At 41.9% G+C, this 27,884-nt stretch overlaps 2 protein-coding genes across 18 annotated transcripts in view; one reads left to right on the top strand and one right to left on the bottom strand.

Annotated features, from left to right (window-relative positions):
* Positions 1-202: 202 nt before the first annotated feature.
* Positions 203-14,782, bottom strand: TRMT5 (tRNA methyltransferase 5). Its single transcript, XM_073349908.1, has 5 exons — positions 14,674-14,782; positions 11,192-11,847; positions 10,122-10,246; positions 1,070-1,724; positions 203-530 (listed from the first exon to the last, which is right to left on the bottom strand). The coding sequence occupies exons 1-5, from the start codon at positions 14,676-14,678 to the stop codon at positions 472-474; spliced, it is 1,500 nt and encodes a 499-aa protein (XP_073206009.1). The 5' UTR covers positions 14,679-14,782; the 3' UTR covers positions 203-471.
* The window catches only part of SLC38A6 (solute carrier family 38 member 6), a 53,997-nt gene continuing 40,882 nt past the window's right edge, over positions 14,770-27,884 (top strand). For 4 of the 17 annotated variants that reach the window (XR_012159597.1, XR_012159598.1, XM_073349923.1 and 1 more), the window contains exons 1-4: positions 14,770-15,046; positions 17,175-17,305; positions 18,137-18,210; positions 22,293-22,345. Coding sequence is in view for 14 of the 17 variants with exons in the window: in XM_073349923.1 (XP_073206024.1) it covers positions 14,927-15,046; positions 17,175-17,305; positions 18,137-18,210; positions 22,293-22,345 (378 nt within the window). In the remaining 3 variants the exon portion in view is untranslated. Of the gene's footprint in view, positions 15,047-15,066; positions 15,384-17,174; positions 17,306-18,136; positions 18,211-22,292; positions 22,346-27,884 lie in introns of those variants that run through there. The other 13 variants (XR_012159599.1, XM_073349920.1, XM_073349922.1 and 10 more) reach the window with 9 other exon arrangements.

The following is a 27,884-nucleotide window of genomic DNA, read 5'->3' as shown; positions in this document are numbered from 1 at the left end:
TAGAAAAGTTCTACAAAAACAGAATGGGCCATGTTGGGCCATGTTGTCCCATCTAAAACATTTACAATAAAAGTGTTGCCATAAACTGCAAATGCCCAAAATAAAGCTACACCTGGAAACGTTCACAATCTTTGTGCTATCACACCCTCCCTGGCCATTTCCCCACCCCCAAGGACAACATACGTATGACAGAACTAACACACAACGTGAGAAAATAAAAAGTTTAATATTCTTTGCAATAAAAGAAACAATCCTGTCTAGTTACTGATCCTGTTTTTTTAAAAATGGACAGGAGTAAGGTGCTCACAATCCCTCCCCCTGCCCCCCGACTTTCATGCATTATGACTATTTTCTTGGTGTATGTGGGTAAATCCATTCTGCTTTCAGTGACTTGAGGGTAGATTTTCCACCTAGCTCTCTTGCACAAAATAACCAAAATTGTATTAACTAGTCTTTTAAATTAGTCAATTTTTATTCTGGAAAGTCTTCATTTGGGCGCAGACGTTTAGAGGCTGGTTCTGCAGGACTCTCTGGAACAAGTTCAGAAAACAGTACGTTAACATTTAATACATTTCTACACTAAAACTAAAACGTCTCTACGCAGGACTTGTGGCACTTCAATTAACGGCAAAGAGTCCAGTGTCAAAGCTGTCAGAGGAGAAGGGCGTAAAAATTAATCGGCAGGGAGGGTGGAAGGTAAGCATGTGATGAATGCCATTAATCTTACTAGGACTAAATCCTGACTCTACTGAACTCAATAGGAGTTTCTACGTGAACTTCAAGTTTTCCAATTTATAGAACCTGATCCTGCCAATTTAGAGGCTCTGATTCTACAACTGACTTTACACAGGCACAGGGGTCTGCCTGTGTGTTCCTTAGTGCAGGAGGGGATCTAAATTAGGACTAACAAATTGGAATTACACCACTAAATGAGACTAGAATCAGCCCCATAGCTCAGAGAGAATTCTAGTTTTAAATCCATCAAATGGTCTTTTTTTCTCAAGTATAATTTGAGGCAAAGCATACAGTTGAAAAACCCTAAAGTTTCTAGCATCAGACTTTAATTTACCTTCATGAGTACACTGCTTCTTGAACAGCACTTCAGCTGGGATCTGGAAACTGATGCACATCATTTCCTTATTTGGTGCAACATTTCTCACCAGATGAGTAGAACAGCATCCCTCTAAAGAAGTTCCCAAAAAAGCTTCAGCCCGTTCTTGAACATCTTTGGCAGGATTATCCTGTTTTGAGAAGCTGTAACAGTGCACTGTGGGAAGGAGGTCAGTGCTGCATGGCTTTCCGTCTAAGAAATGTTTGAAAACATCTAGAAATTCAATAGCCAAAGCTGGCAAATTCATGACTATGTGCAGAGTGTTTTTCCTTTCTTTTGTCAGAAGTGACAGTTCCTTGGTTAGCTCTTCTTTAACTGGTCCCAGAAGAAAATCCCTACCATCCATATTGAATTTTTTTATTTTTTTGTCCACTTTGTTTAATTTACAGTTGTGTACAAGCCATTTGTAGGATTCAGGGTTGATATCATTTGCAAATACGCTGCACTTTCTCTTTGCTGCTGGGATGGCAAAAGGCCCAACCCCGGCAAAGACATCAAATAGAACATCACCTGGCTTTAAAAGTTCAATGATACGGCCATGTTCTGTGCTTAGACGGGAATTCCAATAGACTTTAGAAAAGTCAAATTCATAGGTGATGTAGTTTTCTCTAGTCTGAAAAAAGTCCAAGACATTTGTTTAAACCAACTGTATTTAGGTTCCAGACATACATGTATGTTTAAACAGTAATCAATTTATTAAATATTTTACTAAAATGTAATGGGAACATTGATGTTCATGCCACTGATAGGCATCTTCAATGCCAACTGGCTTTCCCAGCCCAGCTCTTTCTATAAAAGGGCCATTAAATGGTCCGCTGTAGCCAAATAAGGGATATTTCAGTCAGTCAATCCAGGTAGCTGGCATATGTAAATCACCAGGTGGGGAAAAAAGCAACAACTTAAAATAACTATTTTACACTCTCATGCAAGAACTCTTATAGTAGAGAAACATAGCTCAAATATGCTTAATTATGAGCTAATGCCACCTGGTTGTCTTGAATGAAATCACTGTTGATCTGATTTAAATGCTTTCTATCTGTATATTTTGCCAGCGCTACACATCCAAACTATTCAATTATGTTTCAGAGGGAAGAGGAAACACATTTAAAAGTTAACAAAACAAAAAAAACTTATTTTAAAAAAGCAATTGCCAAATTAGAAATTGTTGCCTTAACTCCTGTCTAAGCCTCAACAGTCCAGTTAAATAAATAGTACAGTACTTTCTATGTTGTGATACAGCATGGCCAGAAGGCAGCAGGAGAGTGATATAGGAGAGATATGGAAGTCCCAGGATGAGGAGAAGCTTTATTCCCTGTAGAGGGAAGAAAGATTTCTATAGATTAATTAAAAGCACCTGAAGCTATCACCTGATAAAAACCCCCTGCTTCAATCAGCCAGGGGAAGGAGTTGGAGTAGAGGAGGGTTTGGAGTTGGAGCAGAGAGCAGTTTGAAGGAGTTGGAGTAGAGGAGAGTTTGGAGAAGTGCCATGGCTGGCTAGAAGACCAAGACCCTAGGTAAAGAGACACCCAGCTTGTGCAGAGAGAGAGGGCAGGAAGCCCCACAAGCTGAAGAGCAGGAGAGGGAAGTAGCTCAGGGGAAGGAACCACTATCCCTCAGGCCCCTGGGTTGGGACCTGGAGTAGAGGGCGGGCCCAGGTCTCTCCCTCTCCACTACCCTTCTCTGGGTTACTAGTGGGACAGTAAATATCCTAGTTCAGGGGCAGGAAACTGCACCCTGAACCCCTGCCAAGAAGAGGAAGCGTGGGACGCACCATAATCGTACCGGCAATTTGCCACACGTGGTGTTAGCAGTGGGATCTCCATGCTAGGGACTTAAACCAAGGTTAACCAAAACCATCCCGTCCCCAAGATGGATGACGTGGTCAAGGCTCCAATACAAGCCACTGCGGCCCAGTAGGAGGCTACCCGAATCCAAGCAACCGCACAACAGGAGGTGACTCGGGTGCAGCAGGAGACTAATCAGCTGCTGATGAATCAGTCTGCCCAGGACCGAGCTCTGCTACAGGAGTTGGCAAACCAGATGAAGGCCCTTATGGAGCAGAACCACAACTGCGACGGAACCTGGACTATACAGGCCAGCCACTGCCTATAGACAGGCATGGGAGGATGATATAGAGGCGTACCTCCTGGCATTTGAGAGAACAGCCCTGCAGGAGGCCTGGCCACAAGATCAGTGGTCTGGTATCCTCACCCCGTTCCTGTGTGGAGAGGCCCAGAAGGTCTAATACAATATGGCTGCAGAGACCGCGGAGGATTACCCCCAGCTGAAGGCAGAGATCCTGGCCAGATCCTGAGTAACCACGGCATTGCGAGCCCAGAGCTTTCATGAATGGCAGTACACAGAGGACAAGACACCCCAACTGCAATTGTTTGACCTGATCCACCTGACCCGAAAATGGCTGCGCCCTGAGGCCCTTAGCTCTGAAAAAATGATGGAGTTCCTGGTACTGGACCAATATATGAGGGGGCCACCACCAGGCCTTCGGGTTTGGGTTGGCCAGAATGACCCCTCTACCTACGATGAGTTGGTCTCCCTTGTGGCAATACAGCTGGCAGCCCGTGAACTGTTCCAGACCCTGGCAAACCAGGAAGACAGCCCCAAACCCAAGGCCCCGGATTGTCGAGAACTACAGAAGAACCATAACTGGGAGGAAAGACCAAACGCCCAAGGCCATATTATGTGATCAAATGTGATCTGTTGTACTCAATAGTGCAAATTTGAGGGGAAGAAGTAGAGCAGCTCTTTGTCCCACAGAAACACACAAGGGCAGTATTAGAGTTAGCTCTCAGTCATTTATTTGGGGGACATCTAGGAGTAGACAAGACACTTGATAGTCCTAAGAAAATTTTATTGGCCAGGAATACGTGCAGAGGTCCAACACTATTGTACCTCCTGCCTGGAATGCCAATTGCATAGCCTCCGACCTCACTTGCAGGCCCCATTATTACCTTTGCCTATTATTGAAGTCCCTTTCAAAAGGATAGCCATGGACCTAGTGGGCCTGCTGGAAAGATCAGCACGGGGCCACCAAAATGTATTAGTCATCCTTGACTACGCCACACGGAATCCAGAAGCCATTCCTTTAAGAAACCACATATCCAAGGCAATAGCAAAAGAACTACTTCAGGTTTTTGCCAGAGTGGGCATCCCTAAGGAGATCTTGACTGACCAAAGAACCTCTTTCATGTCGAAATTGATGAAGGACTTATGTACCCTGCTCCGCATCCATGCCATATGGACCTCAGTCTACCATCCACAAACAGACGGACTGGTAGAGCCGTTTAACTGCACTCTTAAAGGTATGATCCGGAAGGTGGTAGCACAGGACGGAAAAGACTGGGATACCCTTCTACCATACCTAATGTTTGCAATATGGGAAGTCCCCCAGGTGTCCACCGGTTTCTCTCCCTTTGAGCTACTATACAGACTCCACCCACGCGAAATACTAGATAGCGCCAAGGAGGACTGGGAAGAACAACCCAACCCAGGAAAGGATGTCATTGAGCACGTGACACAGATGAGAGAGTGAATAGCTCGAGTAATCCCTATAGTATGAGAACATTTGGAAAAAGCACAAGAGACCCAGTAGACATATTATAACCGCCGGGCGAAAGTATGGAAATTTCAGCTGGGAGAACGGGTGATGGTGCTAGTGCTGACAGCGGAAAGCAAACTCCTGGCCAACTGGCATGGGCCATATGAGATAGTGGAAGCCATTGGGGAAGTGGACTATAAGGTCAGACAACCAGACCGCCGAAGACCAGAGCAGATCTACCACATAAACTTACTGAAGCCCTGGCGTGACTGAGACACATGCCTGATCATTCAGAGAGCTCCACCTCAGATGGACGACGTACAGGAGTAGGTAAGGATATCCCCCGAGTTAGCCCCAGAACAACAAATAGAGGTCATTGATATGATCCAACGGAACCAAGATGTGTTCTGTACACATCCGGGCCGTACAACACAGGTCCAACATCATATCGTCACCAAGCCCGGAATAAGGGTGACCATAAGACCATACCGGATACCGGAAGCTAAAAGAGAGGAAATTAGGACAGAAGAGATGACGTTGGAACTTGGGGTTACTGAAGAATCCCACAGACAGTGGTCCAGCCCTATCATCCTAGTACCCAAGCCTGACAGCACCCTGAGATTTTGCAATGACTTCCGGCAGTTGAATGAAGTATCCCAATTCGATGCCTATCCGATACCACATGTCGATGAGCTAGTTGATCAGTTAGGCAAGCCCCGACATCTAACCACTCTGGACCTGACCAAAGGATATTGGCAAATTCCCCTGGCCCAGAACACCAAGGAGAAGACTGCTCTCTCTACACCTGATGGCCTGTTCCAATACACTGTCCTCCCTTTCGGACTCCATGGGACCCCTGCAACATTCCAATGACTTATGGATAAATTGCTGCGACCCCATGCTGCCGTCTATTTAGAAGATATAGTCATCCATAGCCCTGACTGCGAAACGCACCTAGGGAAAGTAGAAGCGGTACTAGATGCCCTGTGGAAGGCCAGCCTCACTGCCAACCCTCTCAAGTGCGTGATAGGACTAACTGAGGGGAGATACCTCGGGTATGCAGGCTTGGTAAAATCCCAATGGAACAAAGTGGAGGTGATACAAGATTGGCCTTGGCCAGTCCGTAAAAAGCAGGTCAGAGCATTTCTCGGGTTAGTAGGGTACTATCTGAGATTCATCCTTCATTTCGCCACAAAAGTAGGGCCATTGACGGACCTGATAAAGGCTCGGGGCCCTGAGATAGTAAAATGGTCTGATGCAGCAGAAGGAGCATTCACAGATTTAAGGACAGCCCTTTGCTGCCATACAGTACTCAAAGCCCCAGACTTCAAGAAAAAATTTGTCCTACAAACAGATGCCTCGGAAGTAGAGCTAGGAGCTGCCCTTTCGCAGATGGTAGGGGAGGAGGAACACCCGATCCTGTACCTCAGCCGGAAGCTCCTCCCCAGGGAACAAAAGTACACCGTTGTTGAAAAGGAATGTCTGGCGATAAAATGGGCCATGGAAACTCTCTGCTACTACCTACTGGGGTGGCGATTTACCCTGGTGACAGACCACGCCCCGCTCCAGTGGATGCACAGAAACCAGAAGAATGCAAGAGTGACTAGATGGTTCCTATCTTTGCAACCCTTTCATTCCCGAGTACAGCATAGGGCCGGAAGCCAACACAACGCAGATTGCTTGTCATGAAAGCATTGCCGCTCGTACCAAGTAGCCAAACACCATGGTGTTGAGCGGGGGGAGGATGATATGTGATACAGCATGGCCAGAAGGCAGCAGGAGAGTGATATAGGAGAGAGATGTAAGTCCCAGGATGAGGAGAAGCCTTATTCCCTGTAGAGGGAAGAAAGGTTTCTATAGATTAATTAAAAGCACCTGAAGCCAATTAAGAGCACCTGAAGCTAGTCACCTGATAAAAACCCCTGCTTCAAACAGCCAGGGAAGGAGTTGGAGCAGAGAGCGGTTTGGAGGAGTTGGAGCAGTGCCGTGGCGGGCTAGAAGACCAAGACCCTAGGTAAAGAGACACCTGGCTTGTGCAGAGGGAGAAGGCAGGAAGCCCCACAAGCTGAAGAGGGAAGTAGCCCAGGGGAAGGAACCACTATCCTTAGGGCCCCTGAGCTGGGACCCGGAGTAGAGGGTGGGCCCAGGTCCCTCCCTCTCCACTACGCTTCTCTGGGTTACTAGTGGGACAGTAAATACCCTAGTTCAGGGGTAGGAAACTGTACCGTGAACCCCCCGGGGGGCCAAGAAGAGGAAGCACGGGACCCATCATAATCGTACCGGCAATTTGCCACAATGTATAGACAAATTGTACTTTTCACCCAAAGGTCATAAAACATCTACCAAAGTGTTACAGAAGGGGAAATTGAGGCACAGAATCTCTTGCCTAGTCAGAGTTAGTCAGTGGTTGACACAGGAACAGAATCTAAGTTCCAGTCCTGTGCTCCAGCCACTACACTACGCAAAGTGAATCCAAAGCACTTACCTTATTTTCTTGCGCCAAATGCATTTAACAATGTAAAAATACTTTTTTTTTTTTTTTGGAAGGGGAAGGGAACCTACATTCTACATTAGTAACTTTTAGGGCTGTTAAGTGATTTAAAAAATTAATCGCGATTAAGCAATAGAATACCATTTATTTAAATATACTGATTTCAGTTACATTGCAGAATACAAAGTGTACAGTGCTCACTTTATATTTTTTTATTAAATATTTGCACTGCAAAAAACTAGTATTTTTCAACTTACCTAATACAAGTACTGTAGTGCAATCTCTTTACCATGAAAGTTGAACTTACAAATGTAGAATTATGTACATCAATAACTGCATTCAAAAATAACACAATGTAGAATTTTAGAGCCTAAAAGTCTAGTCAGTCCTATTTCTTGTTCAGCCAATTGCTCAGACAAACAAGTCTGTTTACATTTGCAGGAGATAATGCTGCCTGCTTCTTGTTCACAATGTCCCCAGAAAGTGAGAACAGGTGTTCGCATGGTACTGTTGCAGCCGGCGTCACACGATATTTACATGCCAGATGCGCTGAAGATTTATATGTCCCTTCATGCTTCATCCACTATTCCAGAGGACATGTGTTCATGCTGATGATAGGTTCTGCTCGATAACAAACCAAACCAGTACGGACCAATGCATGTTCATGTTCATAATCCGAGTCAGCTGCCACCAACAGAAGGTTGATTTTCTTTTATGGTGGTTCAGATTATGTAGTTTCTCTATCAGAGTATTGCTCTTTTAAGACTTCTGAAAATCTGCTCCACATCTTATCCCTCTCACATTTTGGAAGGCATTTCTGATTCTTAAAACTTGGATCGAGTGCTGTAGATATCTTTAGAAATCTCACATTAGTACCTTCTTTGCATTTTGTCAAATCTGCAGTGAAAGCGTTCTTAAAATGAACATGTGCTGAGTCATCATCCAAGACTGCTATAACACAAAATATATGGCAGAATGTGGGTAAAACAGAGCTGGAGACGCACTATTCTCCCCGAAGAAATTCAGTCACAAATATAATGTTTTTTTTAACGAGCATCATCAGCATGGAAGCATGTCCTCTAGAATGGTAGCTGAAGCATGAAGGAGCATACAAATGTAAGCATATCTGGCACATAAATACCTTGCGATGCTGGCTACAAAAGTGCCATGTGAATGCCTGTTCTCACTTTCTGTGACACGGTAAACAAAAAGTGGGCAGCATTATCTCCTGTAAATGTAAACAAACTTGTTTGTCTTAGTGATTGGCTGAACAAGAATAGGACTGACTAGACTTGTAGGCTCTAAGCTTCTACATTGTTTTGTTTTTGAGTGCAGTTACGTAACAAAAAATATCTACATTTTTAAATTGCACATTCAGGATAAAGAGATTGCACTAGAGTACTTGTATGAGGTGAACTGAAAAATACTTTATCATTTTTACAGTGCCAGTATTTGTAATAAATAAAGTGAGCAGTCTACACTTTGCATTTTGTGTTGCAATTGAAATCATATTTGAAAATGTAGAAAAACATGCAAAAACATTTAATAAATTTCAACTGGTATACTGTTTAACAGTGCGATTAAAACTGATTAATCACTATTGATTTAATCACATAAGTTAACTGCAATTAATCTGTTTCAAAGTAGCAGCTGTGTTAGTCTGTATCTGCAAAAAGAAAAGGAGTACTTGTGGCACCTTAGAGACTAAAATTTATTTGAGCATAAGCTTTCGTGGACTACAGCCCACTTCATCGGATGCATAGAATGGAACATATATATATATATATATATTATATCTTCTTACTATATATATATATATATATATATATATATATATATATATATACACACACACACATACAGAAAACATGAAAAAGTGGAGTAAAGAGGCTAATTATTATCAGCAGGAGAAAAAAAACTTTTGTAGTGATAATCAAGATGGTCCATTTAGACAGTTGACAATAAGGTGTGAGGATACTTAACATGGGGAAATAGATTCAATATGTTGTAATGACCCAGGCACTCCCAGTCTCTATTCAAACCCAAGTTAATGGTATCTAGTTTGCATATTAATTCAAGCTCAGTAGTTTCTCATTAGTCTGTTTTTGAAGCTTTTCTGTTGCAAAATTGCCACCTTTAAGTCTGTTACTGAGTGGCCAGAGAGGTTTAAGTGTTCTCCTACCGGTTTTTGAATGTTATAATTTCTGATGTCAGATTTGTGTCCATTTATTCTTTTGCGTAGAGACTGTCCGGTTTGGCCAATGTACATGGCAGAGGGGCATTGCTGGCACATGATGGCATATATCACATTGGTAGATGTGCAGGTGAATGAGCCCCCGATGGCATGGCTAATGTGATTAGGTCCTATGATGGTGTCACTTGAATAAATGTGGGGTTTTTTCTCCTGCTGATAATAGCTCATCTTAATTAATTAGCCTCTTACTCCACTTCTTCGTGTTCTGTTTGTGTGTGTGTATATATATATATATGTATGTATAAATAAAATCTTACTATATGTTCCATTCTATTCATCCGATGAAGTGCACTGTAGCCCATGAAAGCTTATGCTCAAATAAATGTTAGTCTATAAGGTGCTACAAGTACTCCTGTTCTTTTTGCAATTAATCAACAGCCTTAATAACTTTGTAAGAGTCCATTACTTTACCTGACTTTGAATATAGTTTATCTGATTCTCAATAAAAGCTAGGCTATACAAGTTCAAATAATGCTTAGCAATATCCTTATAAAGATCTTGTAAACATAGCTAGCTGTGATTTCATTCATGGTAGACTGGGGCACACAAAACACATACAGGACTGCTAAGCACTGAGATACTGGGCCAAGGGTGGGGTTGGGACAACATTTAAGTTTTACAGTATCTTTCCATCACATCTACTCTTCCACTTCAACTGCATTGTGTGTGTCTGATGAGGTATGCCAGGAGAAAATAGGAAAAATTGTACCTTTGTTATCATATTGGCCTCTCCTGCTAGCACTTCCATTTGAAAATTTCGATAAGTGTTGTCAATAATATTGATTTTATTTACTGTACAGGTGATTCCTGGATTCTTGTCAATTATAACCTGACCTGCAAGAAAGGAATAAAAATATTCAACTATTAAGTGTTGCTAAATCTTTAAATCCTGTAGGATATATAAGACAGCAATTCTGAGTTGTATTTTAAAAAAGCAAACTGCCTATAGAATGACTTACATGTGAAATCATTCAGCATGCTATAAATTATTCCCACTTGTGTCACAGGGAACTCCTATTGCAAATATTTTACACTGAAAAAAGAGGGTTAGATTCCCAGTGAAGGCTCTTGTGCTTCAGGGAGAGAGTACTGTCTACTGCAGAGATTCCCAACCTGTAATATGTGAACTTGATGTTCCATCCAGTCACTTCACCATTTAAGGTGATGGTAGGTGAACCAATGAAGTTTAGGAGCTGCTGCTGGTCACTGGTCTGGAACTCAAGAGACCTAGTTCTGCTACTGACCTGCCATGTGACCTTGGGCAAGTCACTTCACCTCTACTGTTCTAGGGCATTCCAGCACTACCGTAATACACATAATAAATTATTAGAGGACCGATTCAACTTCCGTATCAACGTGATTCTACTGGTACCCAGATCAGCTAGTAACATAAGTTTAAAGGGTGAACTAGAGCAGTAAACTTTCGCTGCTGTATCAATAAAATGTTAGTTTTGATCTTGGTCTCCCCTGCCATAAAGGGGTTGAGTTTAATAGGCCTAACCTGAAATTTGCTAGATGCAAAGGGCCTGACCCAATGCCCAGTGAGGTCAATAGGCTACTGTTAACTTCAAGTTCGCTAAAAGGCCTGATCCAGTGCCCTTTAACTCAGCATTCACTTTTAATAAAAGACTGTTTAAGGTAAGAAATTTTTAAAACGAGGGGTTCCAATAAGTTTCCCTGTGCAAAATAATAATCTCTAGCTCAGGCACTTATTAAAATGACTTATCCAATTATACACTTCTCCCAAAGCTATTTGTTGAGTATGAAGGTTGTACATACCAATCAGATGTTTGTAGGGTAGCTGATGATCTCTAAGATTCAAGTGAGCTATATGGCCAATCCTACTAAATCCAGAGGTGACATCTTGACCTTCAGGAAGCACCGCTCGTAAGATTTCCTCAGTCTTGAAATTGTCATAAGTTAGTTCCAAGTTATACTTGGACACATGAGGGTCAGTATTAAACTGCTTTAATACTTCTTGTTCAGATTCTCCCAGTGAATATTCTGCTGATATTTTATGAGGATCCAACAAAACAAGTCTATTGTCTTCATCTTTTGGATCATCAATCACTCGCTTCAGACCTGGGCGCTGCAGTGTTGTATGTTTGAGGGATTTTAACAATTTGTTTATTACTACTTTTTTCACTTTTAGAACTGGAACAACAATTGTCTTTTTGAAAGCTGCTCTATCAAGTGTTGTCATTCCACGTACTTCAGGATGAGGTGAATACAGTTCAAGATCAGCTTTATTTTCTAGAATTTCAGGCATTGTAAAGAAACTGTTTCTCCGAACTACGCAAAAAAATCCAGGTACTCTCTCAAAATACTGTATCAGCAGTATCCAAACTTCTGGAAATGATGTATTTGATGCAGCTGTTCTAAAAAGCTTAGTTTTCAGTAGCCTAGCAGAGTATCCATATAATCTCCATAAAATCCTAGAAGGGAAATTATTCCTTTTATAGATATTATGCAATCACTCCATTAAAAAAAAACAACACTGCAAGTCATATGGATTTGCAATCTCACAAAATAAAGTTTGTTTGTATCAACTAATTCACAGCAGTTTTGTATAGTTCATAGAGAATTAGACGACAAATTTCTATCCTTGTACATGGCCAAAAAACACAACTCAACCAATTTTATGTAATGGTGGATGATCACCTCATACCCATACCCAAAGGTAAAGTTTACTTATGATTTATGAGCCTGATGATACTCCCATTAAGACAAATGTGTTTAGATCTGTTTGCTGTCTCTGATAAACCTGATCAGAGAACACTGGTAGCAATACTGCAATTGCTGGTGGGTGGAACTACTCTGCAGGGACTTAGCACATTTGTGGGAGAGTAACCTGAACTGGAACAGGAATCTTTGTCTTTTGAGTGTTTCCCCTAAGGGCTGTTGCTTTCTGCCCCACTCTACCTCCCCATTCAATATATACAAAATGAAGCTATTATTGGTTTTACAAGAAAAAGTAGTACAGCTATCCTCTGACACTAGTTCTATGTACGTTTTCATATTGCATTCATCACTTGTAGTATCTGAGTGCTGTGTCTCATTGTGTAAGTCTTCCCATGATGGCAGTCAGTTGTTTGGATGTAAGTCTTATTTGTATTGCTCTTAAGTCAAACAGCTGATTTCTTTTGGTGATGGTGGTGGTAAAAAGCCATCCACCTCCCTGTTCACCCTCATATCCTGTCCTGCCCTCATGCAGTTGCTACCACCTTTCCTTTGCATTTTTATCCTTTTCCTTCTCCTGTGCGTCTTTTACCTGTCTTTATTTTTTTGCCCCCCTTTTCACTCACCAAAGGCTCCTCAGTGTTCAGACTGGACACCTATTGGTGAGTGTATGTGTTCTCAGAGCTTAAGTTGAGTATTGTGCAAAAAATATAGAAGCCTAGACCAGTGGGCTTTGGTGCTTTTGCCTCGGGCCAAGATACATCAACTGCTAGCATGGCCAGCTGTACAAAGGGTTACCATAGGGTGGTGGAAGTAGAGGACTTTCCACGTGTCACCCACAACCACAGAAACAGACCTGGGGTCATACAAGTTTCCTTGTTTCACTCCTCACTTTGCCTCATTCCACTAGACTGCCCCTTTGTAGGAAACCTGACTTAAATAATGCTCCTGGAAAGCATACTGAGGGTGGCTTACGCTTTCTAGTTACTCAGTTAATGTGGCTACCGTTCATCATTGGACGAGTTCAGAATTTCAGAGTGTCTGGATGCTGTTTCCACTGGGAATTTTATTGGGCAACATTATTTTAGGATGACTTACCTTCTTAAGTTTTTCTATAAAGACTGTCTTTCCTCTCTAATGGAGTCCTGAATACAATCACTCATGTTTTCTTTAGTCCCCTTCATATTGCACGTAATTCACTCCTAAAAGGCTTGCCTTGAAATTAATCTAAAAGCGGCAAGAGTTGACAAATGTGGTTTTGTGTTTGTCTTCCTTTTATACCAAGGAACAATTAGTAATTCCTTAGCTCCATAATCTGCACTTGTTGCCACTATGAAAATGGATTCAGTTCAAGGTTCTTCTGATGGTATAGTAAGGCCTTTATTTTGCTAGGTTCAAAGTAACTGAAGAATTTTCTGTTGCTAGTCTCCCTCCAAAACAATTGTCAGATGGACTGTTCTGTTGTGAGGTTGCACTTGAACTGGGTCAGAAGCAAGTTGGTCTTGCTTCAAAGATGCAATCTACAGTATTCATTCCCTGATTATGTTTTAGGGCATGTCTACATGACAGCTACTGTAGTTCTGACACTTCCTACAATAATGTAAGGTGGTTTTCTTTTGATGTAGTTAATCCATCCCTCCAAGAGGCAGTAGTCAGGTCAACAGAACAATTTTTCCAGTGCCCTACCTCTGTCTGCACCAGCAGTTAGGTCAAACCTACCTACAGCCCTCAGGGTACATACATTTTCTATATCTCTGAGCCCCAGGAGCTAGGTGAATTTAATTTTTAAGTCGACTGTGCCTTAGTCTCTCTTCAACATTCAGGGTATCGGACTACATTAGCCTTCTCTTTTTGAATTTGTTTGACGCAGTTTTGTTTGAGTGGCAGGTTTTCCAGACCAGTAGGTCCAGTTTTTTTTTTAGGGGAGCAAGATCAGATCAACTTGGGCCTAAAAGACCAACCAATGAATGGATCCCTGAACTTGATTCAAATGGAAACTTTTGTAAACAACTAAACATTCCCTTCTGTGTTTGCAGTAGAGGCTGCAGCCTTGTTCTTGTGCCTATGAACCTGAGCTGGGAGCTAAGAACAGAAAGAGAAGAACCGTCCTGGGGCACTTTCAGTGTCCCGGCGCAGAGGGGAGTGAACCAACCCCTCGCACAATGAAAAGCAAAGGAGATTTTCCGTGCGGTAACTCTCCAGGTGGCGACCAGCAGCGGCGAGGCAGCTGGTTTATAAAGACCATGAATTGCTACCTCGGGCTCGCTCCTCAGCCAGGGGGACAGGAGCGCCTCCTGGAAAAGCTGCGCCGGGCCGCGGCTGAGCTCGGCTCCGATCCCCTCCCCCGCCGGAGCTCGGCTCCGGCCCCCGGCGCGGCTCGCCGGCTTCACAGCACGGCAGCAAGAGCCGCAGCCTCCTGCTCCGAGTGGGGGTGTCTGGGGCCGGCGCAGGGTCAGACCCTTCCCCCTCAGATGCCCTGGGCCGGGCCCGGCCCTTCCCACTCCAGGCGTCGGCCCACAGGGTCCCGTATCCCCCTCACTAACCGGCTCCCCGGCCGGCGGCGAGCCTTGCCCGCCCCTCACCTCATGCCGGCCTCCAGCAGCGCGCGTGCTCACGTCTCGGCGCTCTCCTCAGGCGCATTAAGACGCAATCAGCCGGAGACCGGCGAACGGCGGGGGGGGGGGGAGGCATCAGTGACGGCATCAGGAGGCGCCGCCTTCCCCGGCCGGCCCGAAGGGGGCGGCCCCAGCCCGGCTTGAGGCGCCGCCCAACTCCCTCCCCTCGAGAGGAGGCGCGGGAAGGAGCGGTTGGCCTAGCTGGGAGGCAAAGGGCACCATGCAGCAGCCGGGGCCCGGGAGTATCAACTGCGAGCCGGGCTGGTACCTGTCCGCCCGCGAGCAGGAAGGGGAGCAGGAGTCCACCCCGTTGCTGCTGCCGCCGGCGCCGCTGGGCGATGTGTGTGAGGGGACGGGGGGTGTCTGGGGCAGGAGCTGAGGGAGCGGAGCTGGAGCCGGGGAGGAGGGAGGTGTCAGGCACGTAGGTGTGAGGGGAGGAGGGGGAGACTTTTTATCCCCAGGACAGGTCCCGCCTAGCCAGGCTTCCCCGCTTGTGCTTTGAGGGGCGACTGGGGATGGGAGGAGGGATCATTCTCCATGAGCAATTCAAGCCTTGGCTTCTTGGCTTGATCCTGCCACCCGAGAAAGTAGATGAAGGGCCAGTGGGTTGTTGGTGAAGTGAAACCATTGTTCACCCGACTGAAATCACCAAACTCGTCTTGGACAGCTGTTAGATGGTAATGACTGTTGGGTTGGGTGTTACTAGTCTGGGCTGAATTTAAACCAGCAGGGACATGCAGCCCTGATGATAATGTGGGGAGGTTGGGTGGGAATTACTGTGTTGGTATTTTTTGGTGCTGCTTGTATTTTATGAGCATTAGTGTGCTTGGTGCCCTAGAAGCAAATAAGAGGACAGTCTCCACCCAAGAAGCTGATAGGCTAGTTCAGACAAATGATACGTAATATCGCCATTGAGTAAGAATATTGAAGCATTTTGTTTTTGAGAGACTTCATCAATGATTTAGATAATGGCATAAAGAGTACACTTATCAAGTTTTGTGGACGATACCAAGCTGGGAGGGGAGGATTAAAATTCAAAATGATCTGGACAAACTGGAGAAAGGGTCTGAAGTAAATAGGATGAAATTCAATAAGGACAAATTCAAAGTACTCTACTTAGGAAGGAACAATCAGTTGCACACATACAAAATGGGAAATGACTGTCTAGGAAGGAGTACTGCGGAAAGGGATCTGGGAGTCATAGTGGATCACAAGCTAAATATGAGTCAACAGTGTAATGCTGTTGCAAAAAGAGCAAATATCATTCTGGGATGTATTAGCAGGAGTATTGTAAGCAAGACATAAGAAGTAATTCTTCTGCTGTTCTCCACGCTGATTAGGCCTCTTCTGGATTATTGAGTCCAGTTCTGGGCGCCACATTTCAGGAAAGATGTGGACAAATTAGAGATGGTCCAGAGAAGAGCAACAAAAAAGATTAAAGGTCTAGAAAACATGACCTGTGAAGGAAGATTGAAAAAATTGAGTTTGTTTAGTCTGGAGAAGAGAAGACTGAGAGGGGACATGATAACAGTTTTCAAGTACATAAACGGTTGTTACAAGGAGGAGGGAGGAAAAATTGTTCTTCTTAAGCTCTGAGGATGGACAAGAAGCAATGGGCTTAAATTGCAGCAAGGGCGGTTAAGGTTGGACATTAGGAAAAACTTCCTGACTGTCAGAGAGGTTAAGCACTGGAATAAATTGCCTAGGGAAATGGTGGAATCTCTATCATTGGGGATTTTTAAGAGCAGGTTGGACAAATACCTGTCAGGGATGGCCTAGATAATACTTAGTCCTGCCTTGATGCAGGGGACTGGACTAGATGACCTCTCAAGGTCCGTTCCAGTTCTATGATTCTATGAAGAAAGTGTATTTTGAGGAGATATTTTAAGGAGAGGAGAAGGTGTTTAGTACATGGGGAAAAAAAAGACACTCAAGCTCAAAGGACAGTGTGAACTAGTGAAATACTACCTAGAAGGTGGCAGAAAGATGACAAGAATACAAAGTGGGGCCTATACTAGGGAGATCTGGCCCTACAGAGTGGAGCAGGAAGAAATGAGCAGAGATGCAGGCACACAGAGTAGTACAGGGCTTTAAAGTGAGGAGAACAGTTTTTCTGAGATGTTTGATTAACTAAGGCTTGGAAGTATTCAACTCTCCCACATGCTGCTGTTTCCTTACCTTTCTCCTCTCCCCCCCCCCCTCCATTGGCTATCAAAGCCTTCTTTAACAAACAAAGCTAACCACATTCTAATCTAAACCGCTCTAGTTTGTGTAGAAAACTACTGTGTTTGGGGATCATTACTACAGCTGTACTATTTATTTTTTAAGTCTGGGTTCTAGAGTTTTATAAGGGTCTGTTGGATGGAGAGAGGGAGAAGTTATGTGGCTGAAATTTCTTTGGTCTCTCCAAAACAAACAACCAACCACAAAACCCTCATACTAATTGTATTTGTTTATCCTATTTACAGAGAGCGCTGAATCATGCGTCTTCAGGTGTTTCGTTTGGTTTCTCAGTATTTAATTTAATGAATGCAATCATGGGAAGTGGAATACTTGGTTTATCCTATGCCATGGCCAACACAGGGATCATTGGATTTAGGTAAGTTTTTAGTTTCACATACATATCCATTTTAAAATGACCTTTGCATGTTCTTCTTTTTTTAAAAAAAAAGTTATTACAGTATTTAAAGTGGGGAGCAAGATCTGAGCTGAGGTTTTTTGTATGGAAAAATATTACAGTGTACAAGGGCTGGGTGGCTTATATTTATGTCATTAAGGCTATGGACCCTTTCACTTCTAGGTTATTATTTCAAATCTGGCCTTGGAGGTAGTGACCTGAAGTCTCATTAAATTACTATTAAATTGGTGGCAATTTGGTACTCAACCAAATTGCTAATGGATAGATGTTTATATCACAAAATCATTATCCCATTTAGCTTTAAAATTGGGCTGTCCAGGATAGGGCTGATGCACTTCTGCTGAGCAGTGTGGGGAAGCTTGTATTTCTGCTCTTCATGCTGTACCTATTCTGTGAATAAATAGAGGACTAACTACCATTGTCAGTCTGACTCCTTCTGTAAGGACTAAGTTCACTTTAATATATATACAAACACACATGCGGTAGAGTTGCAGTTCCTGGTGGTTATGTTCCACTTGTGGTTATGAAATGGTTCATGTGCAGTGCTTTTGTCCTAAATAAAATCTGTGATGACTTATAGTCTAGCACATAAAAATGTGAAGTGTGGTGGAACATAGCAAACAGCAGATAAGTCAGTGACTATTTGAACTTTGGTCAGCAGATGTGAGCCATAAAATGTGGAAGTCCTGTCTCGTGATAACTTCTTACTGGTTTATTATTGCACAAGATTTAAAAAGAGAACATGTATTTTACTTTAAGAAATGCCTTAAACGTCAATATTTTATATTTTAGTATCTTGCTGCTGATTGTTGCCAGCCTTGCTTCTTACTCTGTATTTCTGCTGCTTAGTATGTGCATTCAGACTGGTAAGTGAAGAGAATATATAGAACAGTAGTCTATAGTTTGTCTCATCTACATCTCAAAGATGTGACCCTGTAAAATTATTTGAATTAATGTTATATAAATATGATACTGTATATCTCACTATTGCTGTAATATTTTGATAATTAAAGATATGTCATTATTTTGTTATAAAACTCATCCATAAGTGTGATTTTTGAAACCTTGTCATACTTCTGAAACTTTGTGACTAAATTTTTTTTTTTTTGTGGTAGGTGGTATGCACTAAATGATTTTTGAGCTCCCAGAAATTCTGTAAAGATGCACGAAAAAAGGCAAATATCTGATATAGCTTTGTAAGGACTGTTTTAACAGCTTCTGGATTCAAGCATTTTGTTCATTTACATATATACTCCAAGACCCTGCTGCTGCTGCTTTCTTTGAAGTCATAAGAGCAGCAGCAAGCCCTAAATTAGTATCATTGTGGACACTCATTCACTTTAATGGATACCTTATCAGGCTTGGTAATCTTATTTGACTGTTCTCCATCCCCTTCCTCTTTGCATACCTCTTCTATCTTAAGGATCATCTGATGCTGCTTGATTCTGGTGTGTCTTCTGATTCTAGACCCTTAGTATTAACTTATCATAGTTCAGGAGTGTTTGCTTTGGAGTCTTAACTCTCTACAATATCTAATCAGCTGCCACCTAATGATTTAACTCATGCCTTTTTTAAAACTGTTATTGAAACCTTAAGATTCCAGTTCCATAAATTCTTCTACATGGAGGTTTTCTGGTATAACCTGGTCTCTGTCCCCTCATCCATCTTGTCATTACTGCCCTATCTGTCGTCTTCACTTTAAGGATGGTTTTCATGGTAAGAGAAACCTTCTTTTCTTTCCTTATTGCCTTCGTTTCCCATAGCTAGCTTTGGTCACTCAGCTGACTGTTTCCTGATTCTGCTGTTCCTGTCTTCATCGGTTGAGTGATCTCCTTTTCACACACTTTATATATAATATTAAAAAAAAATCAGTAGAGGTTAGGGATACTTTAATGAAAGAGAGCAATAGCTGCTTGGTGCTTTTGGAATAGTTTATGGCTACCTCTTTCTCTCCGGCCAGTTAAGGTTCCAAGTTTAGAAAGGAATCATTACCTGATAGTGCAAAGGTTTGAAAATTCTTTGTCTACTGTAGGTTTTTATATGGTCTCCATTACCACAATCTTTTAAAGTTCAGTATTTCTCATAGGAGGTATCCATGCAGTGGATAAGGCACTGGACTGGAAGTCAGGAGACACAGATTCTGTTCCCAGTTATGTGATAGATATGCTTTCTGACTTTGGGCAAGATATTTAATCTGTTTTCCCATCTGTAAAATGAGGGTAAAAAACATTACAGAGTATCAAAACCATGGATGAAAAGCACTGTATCATATCCATCCTAAATTGTGGCGGTATTATGTTGATTTTATTTATTATCTTCATGGACAACCCAGTGCAAAGGAAATTACTGGGGCAGACAAAGGGGGAAAATGGAGGAAAAGCTATTTTACAGTAAAGGAACTTTCCACTTGGTGAACTTTGAGGCTTTAAACCATCTTTATATTCTAGGTCCCTAAGTCATTATTCATAGGTAATATTGCTCTTCTGGGAAGCTTTTTTTTTTTTTTACACATATACAAGTATAAGGAGGCAATGTCAGTAAAGTGATTGTATGAATTATTTCACATGCTGTAGAAGAACACCTTTCCAATTAATAATTACTACCAATTAACTCATTGCCAGGCTAAACTAGGACCAGAAATATGCCTCAGTACTTCATTGAATAAAAAATGTATTAAAATTCCTGGATGTAAACTTATAGGCTTTCATTGATTTCTAGATGGTTGCAGTCAGGTTACATTTAATATAGTTTTGGTCAGTGGTTCCTGTAAAAACAATGAGATAATTCCAGGTTACAGAACATTGCTGATCTTTTAGTGGAAACCTGTTAAGGCTGAAAGGCCACAAGCTTGACCTACTATATCTCTATCTCAGTGAAATATATACTGTTCTTTATACGTGGGGTACTCTTCAAAACAGATCATTACATATTCTTTAAAAAAAATGCAGGAGACCAGTATTTGTGAACAAACGTACAATAATGAGCTAATGTGTGACTGGGGTTGGGAAGGAAGGAATTGCAGTGGTTAATTTTAGAGAATGAGTTGGGGATATACTTTTATGGTAAGAAAAGTACCTTGACAATGTTTATAAATTGTCCATTGTGGTGAAAAATGAGTGTAAAAAGAAATGGTATGCAGCTGTCTTCAGAGGAAGCTTCTATATGAATTCTATTGTAAAGGGAGATAGATCTCCAATAAGACATCATGACCAAAATGTTTGTGCTTAATAGAAGTGTTTCTAATTTTTTAATGAGACAAATACTCTGGATTTGTAACAGTGACCGAATCTAATTACTAGTAGCAATCAAATGGCTTAGCAGATAAACATTGCTGTTTACTCCCAAGTTGTGTGTTGAGGGTTGTTCAGTCTTCAATTATAGCAGGATTGAGCTAATAGCTGGATTGATTTTTGCAGGAGTAGAGGGTTAAGGTTACTGTGAGCTGCTGCTGCTACATTTTTATATGTGAAGTGTGCAGCCATCAGTGTTAGTGGTATTGTAATTGTCAATTTCACCGCAGTGGATACAACTGGATTTCCCTTTTGTTGCAGTATGTTTCAGAAATCATATATTTTTGCTGAACTACCTTGTCTTTAAACTGGTAGAGTTTATTTTGCTTTTTAAATCAAATTGTTGTACTTTTGAAAAATAGAGAATAAATGCCAAACTATTCACAGGACTTAATTTCTAACATAAATGCAGAGTTATTCCAGGTTTACACTGGCATAACAGAGCAGACTCTGGCCCATTTTGTTTTTGCACAACATATTGATGATGGTACTAGAGAGGAATGTCATACACTGAGCTTGCAAAAGGCCTACAAGATGATTAAGTTCTGTTATTTATCTGTGCTACAGTAATTATTACTGTGTGTATAACTTTACAGAAAAATAACAGTGTCTCTGTCTTGAGTTTAGTCTGAGGCCCCAATCCTGCAACTTGATTGACGCAGGCTGATGCTTTCTCCCGTGTGATATTCCATTGACTTCAACGGGACTCAGCTTGGGGGTCTGTCCTGGCAGGTCAGCTTGCAGGGTTGGGGCCAAAATAAATTGTGACATGGGGAGAGATGGTAAAGCACACTGTAAGGGGCTAAGTGAGAGGAAAGCGTGTAAGAGTTATAAAAATAAAATCATGTGTTTAAGACTGATTTGCCCTCTAAAATATTTACAGCAGTTTGAATCTCAGCCATGCCCTGCATTAATATAGACTAGAAGAAAGGCATTTTTGAGAATAATTTGCGTCTTTTTTGATACTTCTTGATTTTCTAGTAACAAAATGTGTATCGACCAACATTTTGAGATTAATTCTTCTATTCAGAATGATCCCTTAAGTTACCAGCATATATATATTGGAAATATTGAATTACTTTAATATGGTTGCTTAGGTCAAGTGATTACTTTTGAAGGTGGGCCTCAGTTCAGGTTACACTGTATGTAAGGATCTATAGTGATTGTTCTTAGGGCCTGACCCTGCAAAGTATAGTGTACCTTCAGCTCTCTCTTAAATTAGTTGGAGTTGGGCAGAATTGAGCGGTGAGGTTGACATTTCTTGAAAGATTTGTCCACTATAATACAAAGCTGCCCCGGTTATTCTTTATGAAAATGAAATAAAATAATTAGTTCAATGAATATTGTTCAGAATTGTTTAGTCCATGGTATAATTTACAAGAATCCTTAAAGAGAAGGTGATGTGGTATCCATGTATTTGTAATCATGTTTAACGTAAAACTACTGTAATATAAATTTCTACTGAGCATACTGATCATTATGTATATGGAGCAATGTATGTTGAAGAAAGTGTTTATATCCAAAAGCTATATTATAAATGAGCATCATAAAATACTGCTTTAGTTTTGTCAGTGTAAAAATAAATAAATAAACCACACCCAACTATTCATAACTAAGTGTATATGAAGTTGGAAATACTTTTGTTTTTCTTTTAACAGCTGTCACTTCTTATGAAGATCTTGGTCTCTTTGCATTTGGATCACCTGGGAAGGTAACTTCTGTTTACAGTACCCATGTCTCTTTTATTCTGTACTATAGTTCTGAGAAATATTTTGTTGACTATAATTACATCATTCTTGTTTAAGAAATAGCTATGTAGTATAATTAGCAAAACCCTAAGATTGTACAAATCCTATGATTTTGGTAAATAAATTTCTACTAGTCCCCAGTTTTCAATTCTAGACTGTGTAGGCCAAAAGTTTAGTTAGCCCTAAAGTATGTAGCTTTAATTTATGGTGGCATATTCTGTTTAAACACAAAGATCTCTTGAAGGAAAATGTTGTTACTTTCCAGTCCATAGATAGTATTTACTACAGTACGTTAGCTTTTGCTACCACCTACTCATCCCAATACTCTATTTCCAATGTTTTTATCTGACATTCAAATTCTGCGCAATATTACCACATAATCTGTTTACAGATGCCTCTGAATGAGTCACCATGGTGCTTCAACTCTGAGTGCTTAGGGGATGTCTACACAGCAAACCCCTTTGCAGCAGTGAGTCTCAGACCCCAGGTCAGCTGACTCAGGCTTGCCGGCCCTGCTCTGCAGGACTAAAAATAGTAGTGATATTCAGGCTTGGGTTAGAGCCCGGGTTCCAAGACCCTTACTGGGTTTCAGAGCCTGAGCCCAAACACCTATACTTAGGGCCCTACCAAATTCATGGTCCATTTTGATCAATTTCATGACCAGAGGGTTTTTAAATTGGTCAGTTTCATGTTTTCAGCTGTTTACATCTGAAATATCATGGTGTTGTAACCATGGGGGTCTCAACCCAAAAGGTACTCGGAAGTGGGTCTGATTCCCCTCCTCCTCCCCATCCCGAGCTGCCATGCAAGGGAAGGACAAATCTTGTCCCTCCCCAGCCCAGCAGGGAATAACAGCTAGGAGCCCCCTAGCTGGAGCGCTTCCAGGAGCAGGAGGATATCGGACCCACCTCCACAAGCCTCCTCCAGCTGCAGAAACCTCTGATGCTAGACAGGGAGCTTCCTGCAGCAGGGGAAGGTGGATCTGATCTCTTTTCCCCGCCCTCCAGACCTCCAAAACTGCCATGGAAGGGAAGGACAAGTCCTGTCCACCCCAGCCCAGTAAGGACTTGCAGCTAGGAGAGCAGCTGGGTGATATCGGACAACCCACTTCCACAAGCCTCCTCCAGCTGCAGGAACCTCTGGGGGCTTCCTGCAGCAGGGGAGGCAATCGGAGGTGGGTCTGATCTCCCCCTGAGAGCGAGAGCAGCTGTGCAGGGGAAGGACAAGTCCTTTCCCTTCCAATCCCGACTGGGACTTGCACCTAGGAGCCCCCTGGCTGGGGTGTTCCCAGTAGCAAGGGGGAAATCAGATTTCACAGGGAAGGACTTATTTCATGGTCTGTGACACATTTTTCACAGCCATAAATTTGGTAGGGCCTTATCTATACTATTATTTTTAGCTCCTCAGCATGAGCTCCAGTAAGTTGACTCAGGCTCTGAGACTCTCTGTGGTGGGTCTTTGTTTGCTGTGAAGATGTACCTTAGATACTACATGAAAGGTGAATACTGTAAGTAAATCAGACAAAGTTTAAGGAGTGTTATTAATTTAGTGATCACTTCAGATGAACAATTCTTATTCTCAGACATCCTTATAAAGGCTTTTTTGGGTTAAGAATAAATTGATGTGGCTTCCAGGTTGATTAATAGATGGTCTGCTGCATGCTTTTTTTCTTAACCAGATTTGTCCAGTATTAGATGTAGCATGTGCTGGTGTAACAGTGTTCACTCGCTGTTGGGACACCACCAACTAGATATTAGCTCCTTTCAGGTCTGAGGCCCCCCATCTCACAGTTGCTCCTACCACATCTCCCCCTCACTCTCCTGGATTCGTGGTACTCCCTCTTTGTGACTCAGTCCTCCAGCCAGGTCACTGTAGGTCTCCCCTTTCAGGATATCAGCATCCCACTGGATCCACTGTCTACATGCTGTTCCAGGCGGTCTTCCAGTTCAAGGCCAGGTCTTGTGCAACTTTCCCAGCTGCTGACAGGGAAACCTGGGTCCACCAGGTTCAGGCCCAGGGACCATATGTCTAGCAGCTACAGTCTTCTTGCTCCCAGGCCCTGTCGCTGGTTCCCTGGGCTCTTTCCTACATCCCTTTTTTAGTCCCCTGGCGTCCCCAGTCCAACTACTTCCTCCCTTTGACTTGTCAAGACTCTGTAGCCTTAAAGAAACCTCCCTTCCCTCGGGGAGTGATTGCCAACTACTTCCTCTGGAGCAGCTCCCTTCTGTTCTCCACTTCATCCCTTTAGACAGGCCCAACCTGTTCCTTCCCAGTGGAACTACTTCTTCCATTAGGCTTTATTGAGCTCTGGCTCTCCTCTAGATTCAGCATATAAGGTTAATTGACCTACTTTAACCCACTCTGCCTTGTGTGGGGTGAACACCCTGTCACAGTGGGGAAAACACTGGTAGTGGATCTCCTTTTTGAGACGGAAGTATATTAAACATTACACATTCTCCATTATTATTCTGATCTGTGTTTCAGGTTCTGTGTGAACTGCCAAAACAAAGTGTTAAAAGGTTGCCTTTTTAAACAACTTCCTGAGGACAAAAAATGCACAAGGCAGAAGTCTCTTTTCTGCTTCACTGGCCAGATTCTGATCTCAGATGCATTGGGTGTAACTGAGATTGGAATCTGGCCCATTAGGCATGCACAACTTCCAGTAGCATTAATTAGTAAATAATGACTCTAGTCTAGGTGACCTTCAGTATTTATTGACTAAAACTAAGATTAGATCAGGTTACCTCAACCAGTAATAAATCTTGATATTTAACAAAATATTAAATCCATTGTAAATGTGTTAACCACAAGTAATCAGAACCAAAAATGCGTGGTTTCTACTGTTGAAAAGCTGGTAATTTTAGCTCTCTGGTAGTGTTAGACATTTCTTTCCAGCCTTAGCAAATGACAAGGTCTCATACTTCTTAAAAACATGTCAAACTTATCTTGCTTTTTTTCTCAACTTCAATTCTGGCATGATTTTAATAGCTGCTATTTTGTAACACATCACAACTAGAAATTAATTCTGTAAACTACCTGAAAGATTGAAATCTGAGCGTTGAAATGGTATGTAGAAGTTGATCCAGGTTTTCAGCCACCTCTTTTTCTTCTCTTTATTCCTCCTTCTTAGCTTTTTCCATTGCAACCAACACCGTAATAGTCTAACGCTGATTATTTACTTACTAACTTTGTGCCCACAAAATAAGTACCCACTACCTTGGTCCATGGTTATACGTTGGAATTGAACTAGAAAGACAGCAAGATAGTAATCACAGAAACATAATTTGTTAACCTGATTTTATAGGGCTGATTTATTATAGGCTTGCCAATGATCTGCCCAGAAGATACTTAGGTTCTTGTTCCAAAATCAGGCTACAGAATTAGAGAATGTAGAGAGTTCTGTACTTTGTCTGGACTCTTGAGGTGTGCAGCAAGGACATTCACACTGAGGACAAAGTCAAAATTTTAAGATCTGTATTAAAATAAACGAGAGAGTAATCAAAGCTACAAACCACAGAGCCACAAAAAAAAGAGTAGTTTTAGAGTGGTAACCGTGTTAGTCAGTATCAGCAAAAATAACAAGGAGTCCTTGTTGCACCTTAGAGACTAACCAATTTATTTGGGCATAAGTGTTCGTGGGTTAGAACCCACTTCATCAGATGCATGGAGTGAACAGGAGCAGGTATAAATACATGAGCATACAGGAGCAGGTATAAATACATGAAAGGATGGGGGTTGCTTTACCAAGTGTGAGGTCAGTCTAACAAGATAAATCAATTAACAGCAGGATACCAAGGGAGGAAAAATAACTTCTGAAGTGGTAAGAGAGTGGCCCATTACAGACAGTTGACCAGAAGATGTGAGTAACAGTAGGGAGAAATTAGTACTGGGGAAATTAAGTTTAGTATTTGTAATGACCCAACCACTCCCAGTCTCTATTCAGGTCTAATCTGATGGTATACAGTTTGCAAATTAATTCCAGTTCTGCAGCTTCACAATGGAGTCTGTTTTTGAAGGGTTTTTTTTGTTGAAGAATTGCTACTTTTAGGTTTGTTACTGAGTGATCAGAGAGTTTGAAGTGTTCTCCTACTGGTTTTTGAATGTTATATTTCCTGATGTCAGATTTGTGTCCATTTATTCTTTTGCGTAGAGACTGTCCGGTTTGGCCAATGTACATGGCAGAGGGGCATTGCTGGCACAGGATGGCATATATCACATTGGTAGATGTGCAGGTGAACAAGCCCCGATGGTGTGGCTGATGTGGTTAGGTCCTATGATGTTGTCCCTTGAATAGATATATGAACAGAGTTGGCACCGGGGTTTGTAGCAGGGTACAGTTCTATAGTTCCTGGTGGTAAGAACCCTTATACAAAAGCTATTTAAACTAGCATACTCACACCTTTCATGGGGGATCTGGTTGTGAGACACAGAAGGCCACCCTGGTCTCTAGCATATCCACTGAGTTTGATGGTCCAGGTTCCTCAATCCCAAAATAGTAGAGATCAGGTTCGAGTGTTGAGTAGCTAAGCTATATTGCAGAAGCTGAGCTGATAGCTTAACAAAAGAGAACTTAAAGAAAGATAACCAAGAGAAGGATTCTTCAACATGGGGTTTGTCCTCTTATAGGGTCCTGGCACTATCCTGAATATTCATATTCGTGCCCAGCCTTCCATGCCCAAATCTTATTTCCTCATCCAGATAAATCTTAAGGTGCACTTACTCTATAGACTAGCACATTCGTACCTATGAATAACATATTCATACATATTAATATCGATTATCTCATTCTCAAAACCATTACCTTTGCTCTGAACTGTTTCTTCCATGCTCCTGCGGTGCACCTTATGGTTACTGATATGTCCCAGAATTTTGGTAAACACCTTCAGTTCTCCATTCAGTTCCCCAAAGTCAGAAGGGTAACTGGTAGACAATTTATCTATGCCAAAGGTTACAAACACTTATGCAACTTGCTCTAACTAATCATACAGGATACAGACCTGTAGGTTCCTTGCATTACAGCCAAATATAATGAAATAATATCCACTGCAATATAAACCAAAATAATATACTCAATCAAATTAATAAAGGGAAACAGATTATATAACACAGCAAGCTGGCAGGCTAGCCCCATTGACTACAAATATTAAGGTCTTCTTTCATGACTGTAAAGGCTAGATATACTTTGGATCAGTTCAGTGCTTTCTGGACTGGTAAACTTCTTTCCCAGCACTGGTCCTACAAATGATCAGAAATTTAAATTTAAAAAATCCCTGATCTAAGAGCTGTAGCTCACGAAAGCTTATGCTCAAATAAATTTGTTAGTCACTAAGGTGCTCCTTTTATTTTTGCTGATCTAAGAGTAAATTTTTAATATTCTAAAGAGAAAATGAGGTTTAAGGTTCAGAATAAAATATTCATAGCCTCTGATGAGGCTGACACACAGAAAAGATTTGCATGTACTATGTGATTGTCTCTTCAGAGGCGAATGACAGATGCAGCAAA

This window comes from Lepidochelys kempii, chromosome 6 (genome assembly GCF_965140265.1).
Source record: "Lepidochelys kempii isolate rLepKem1 chromosome 6, rLepKem1.hap2, whole genome shotgun sequence".
In the NCBI taxonomy this organism is placed as follows: Eukaryota; Metazoa; Chordata; order Testudines; family Cheloniidae; genus Lepidochelys; species Lepidochelys kempii.
This window is presented reverse-complemented; position numbering and strand designations above follow the sequence as displayed.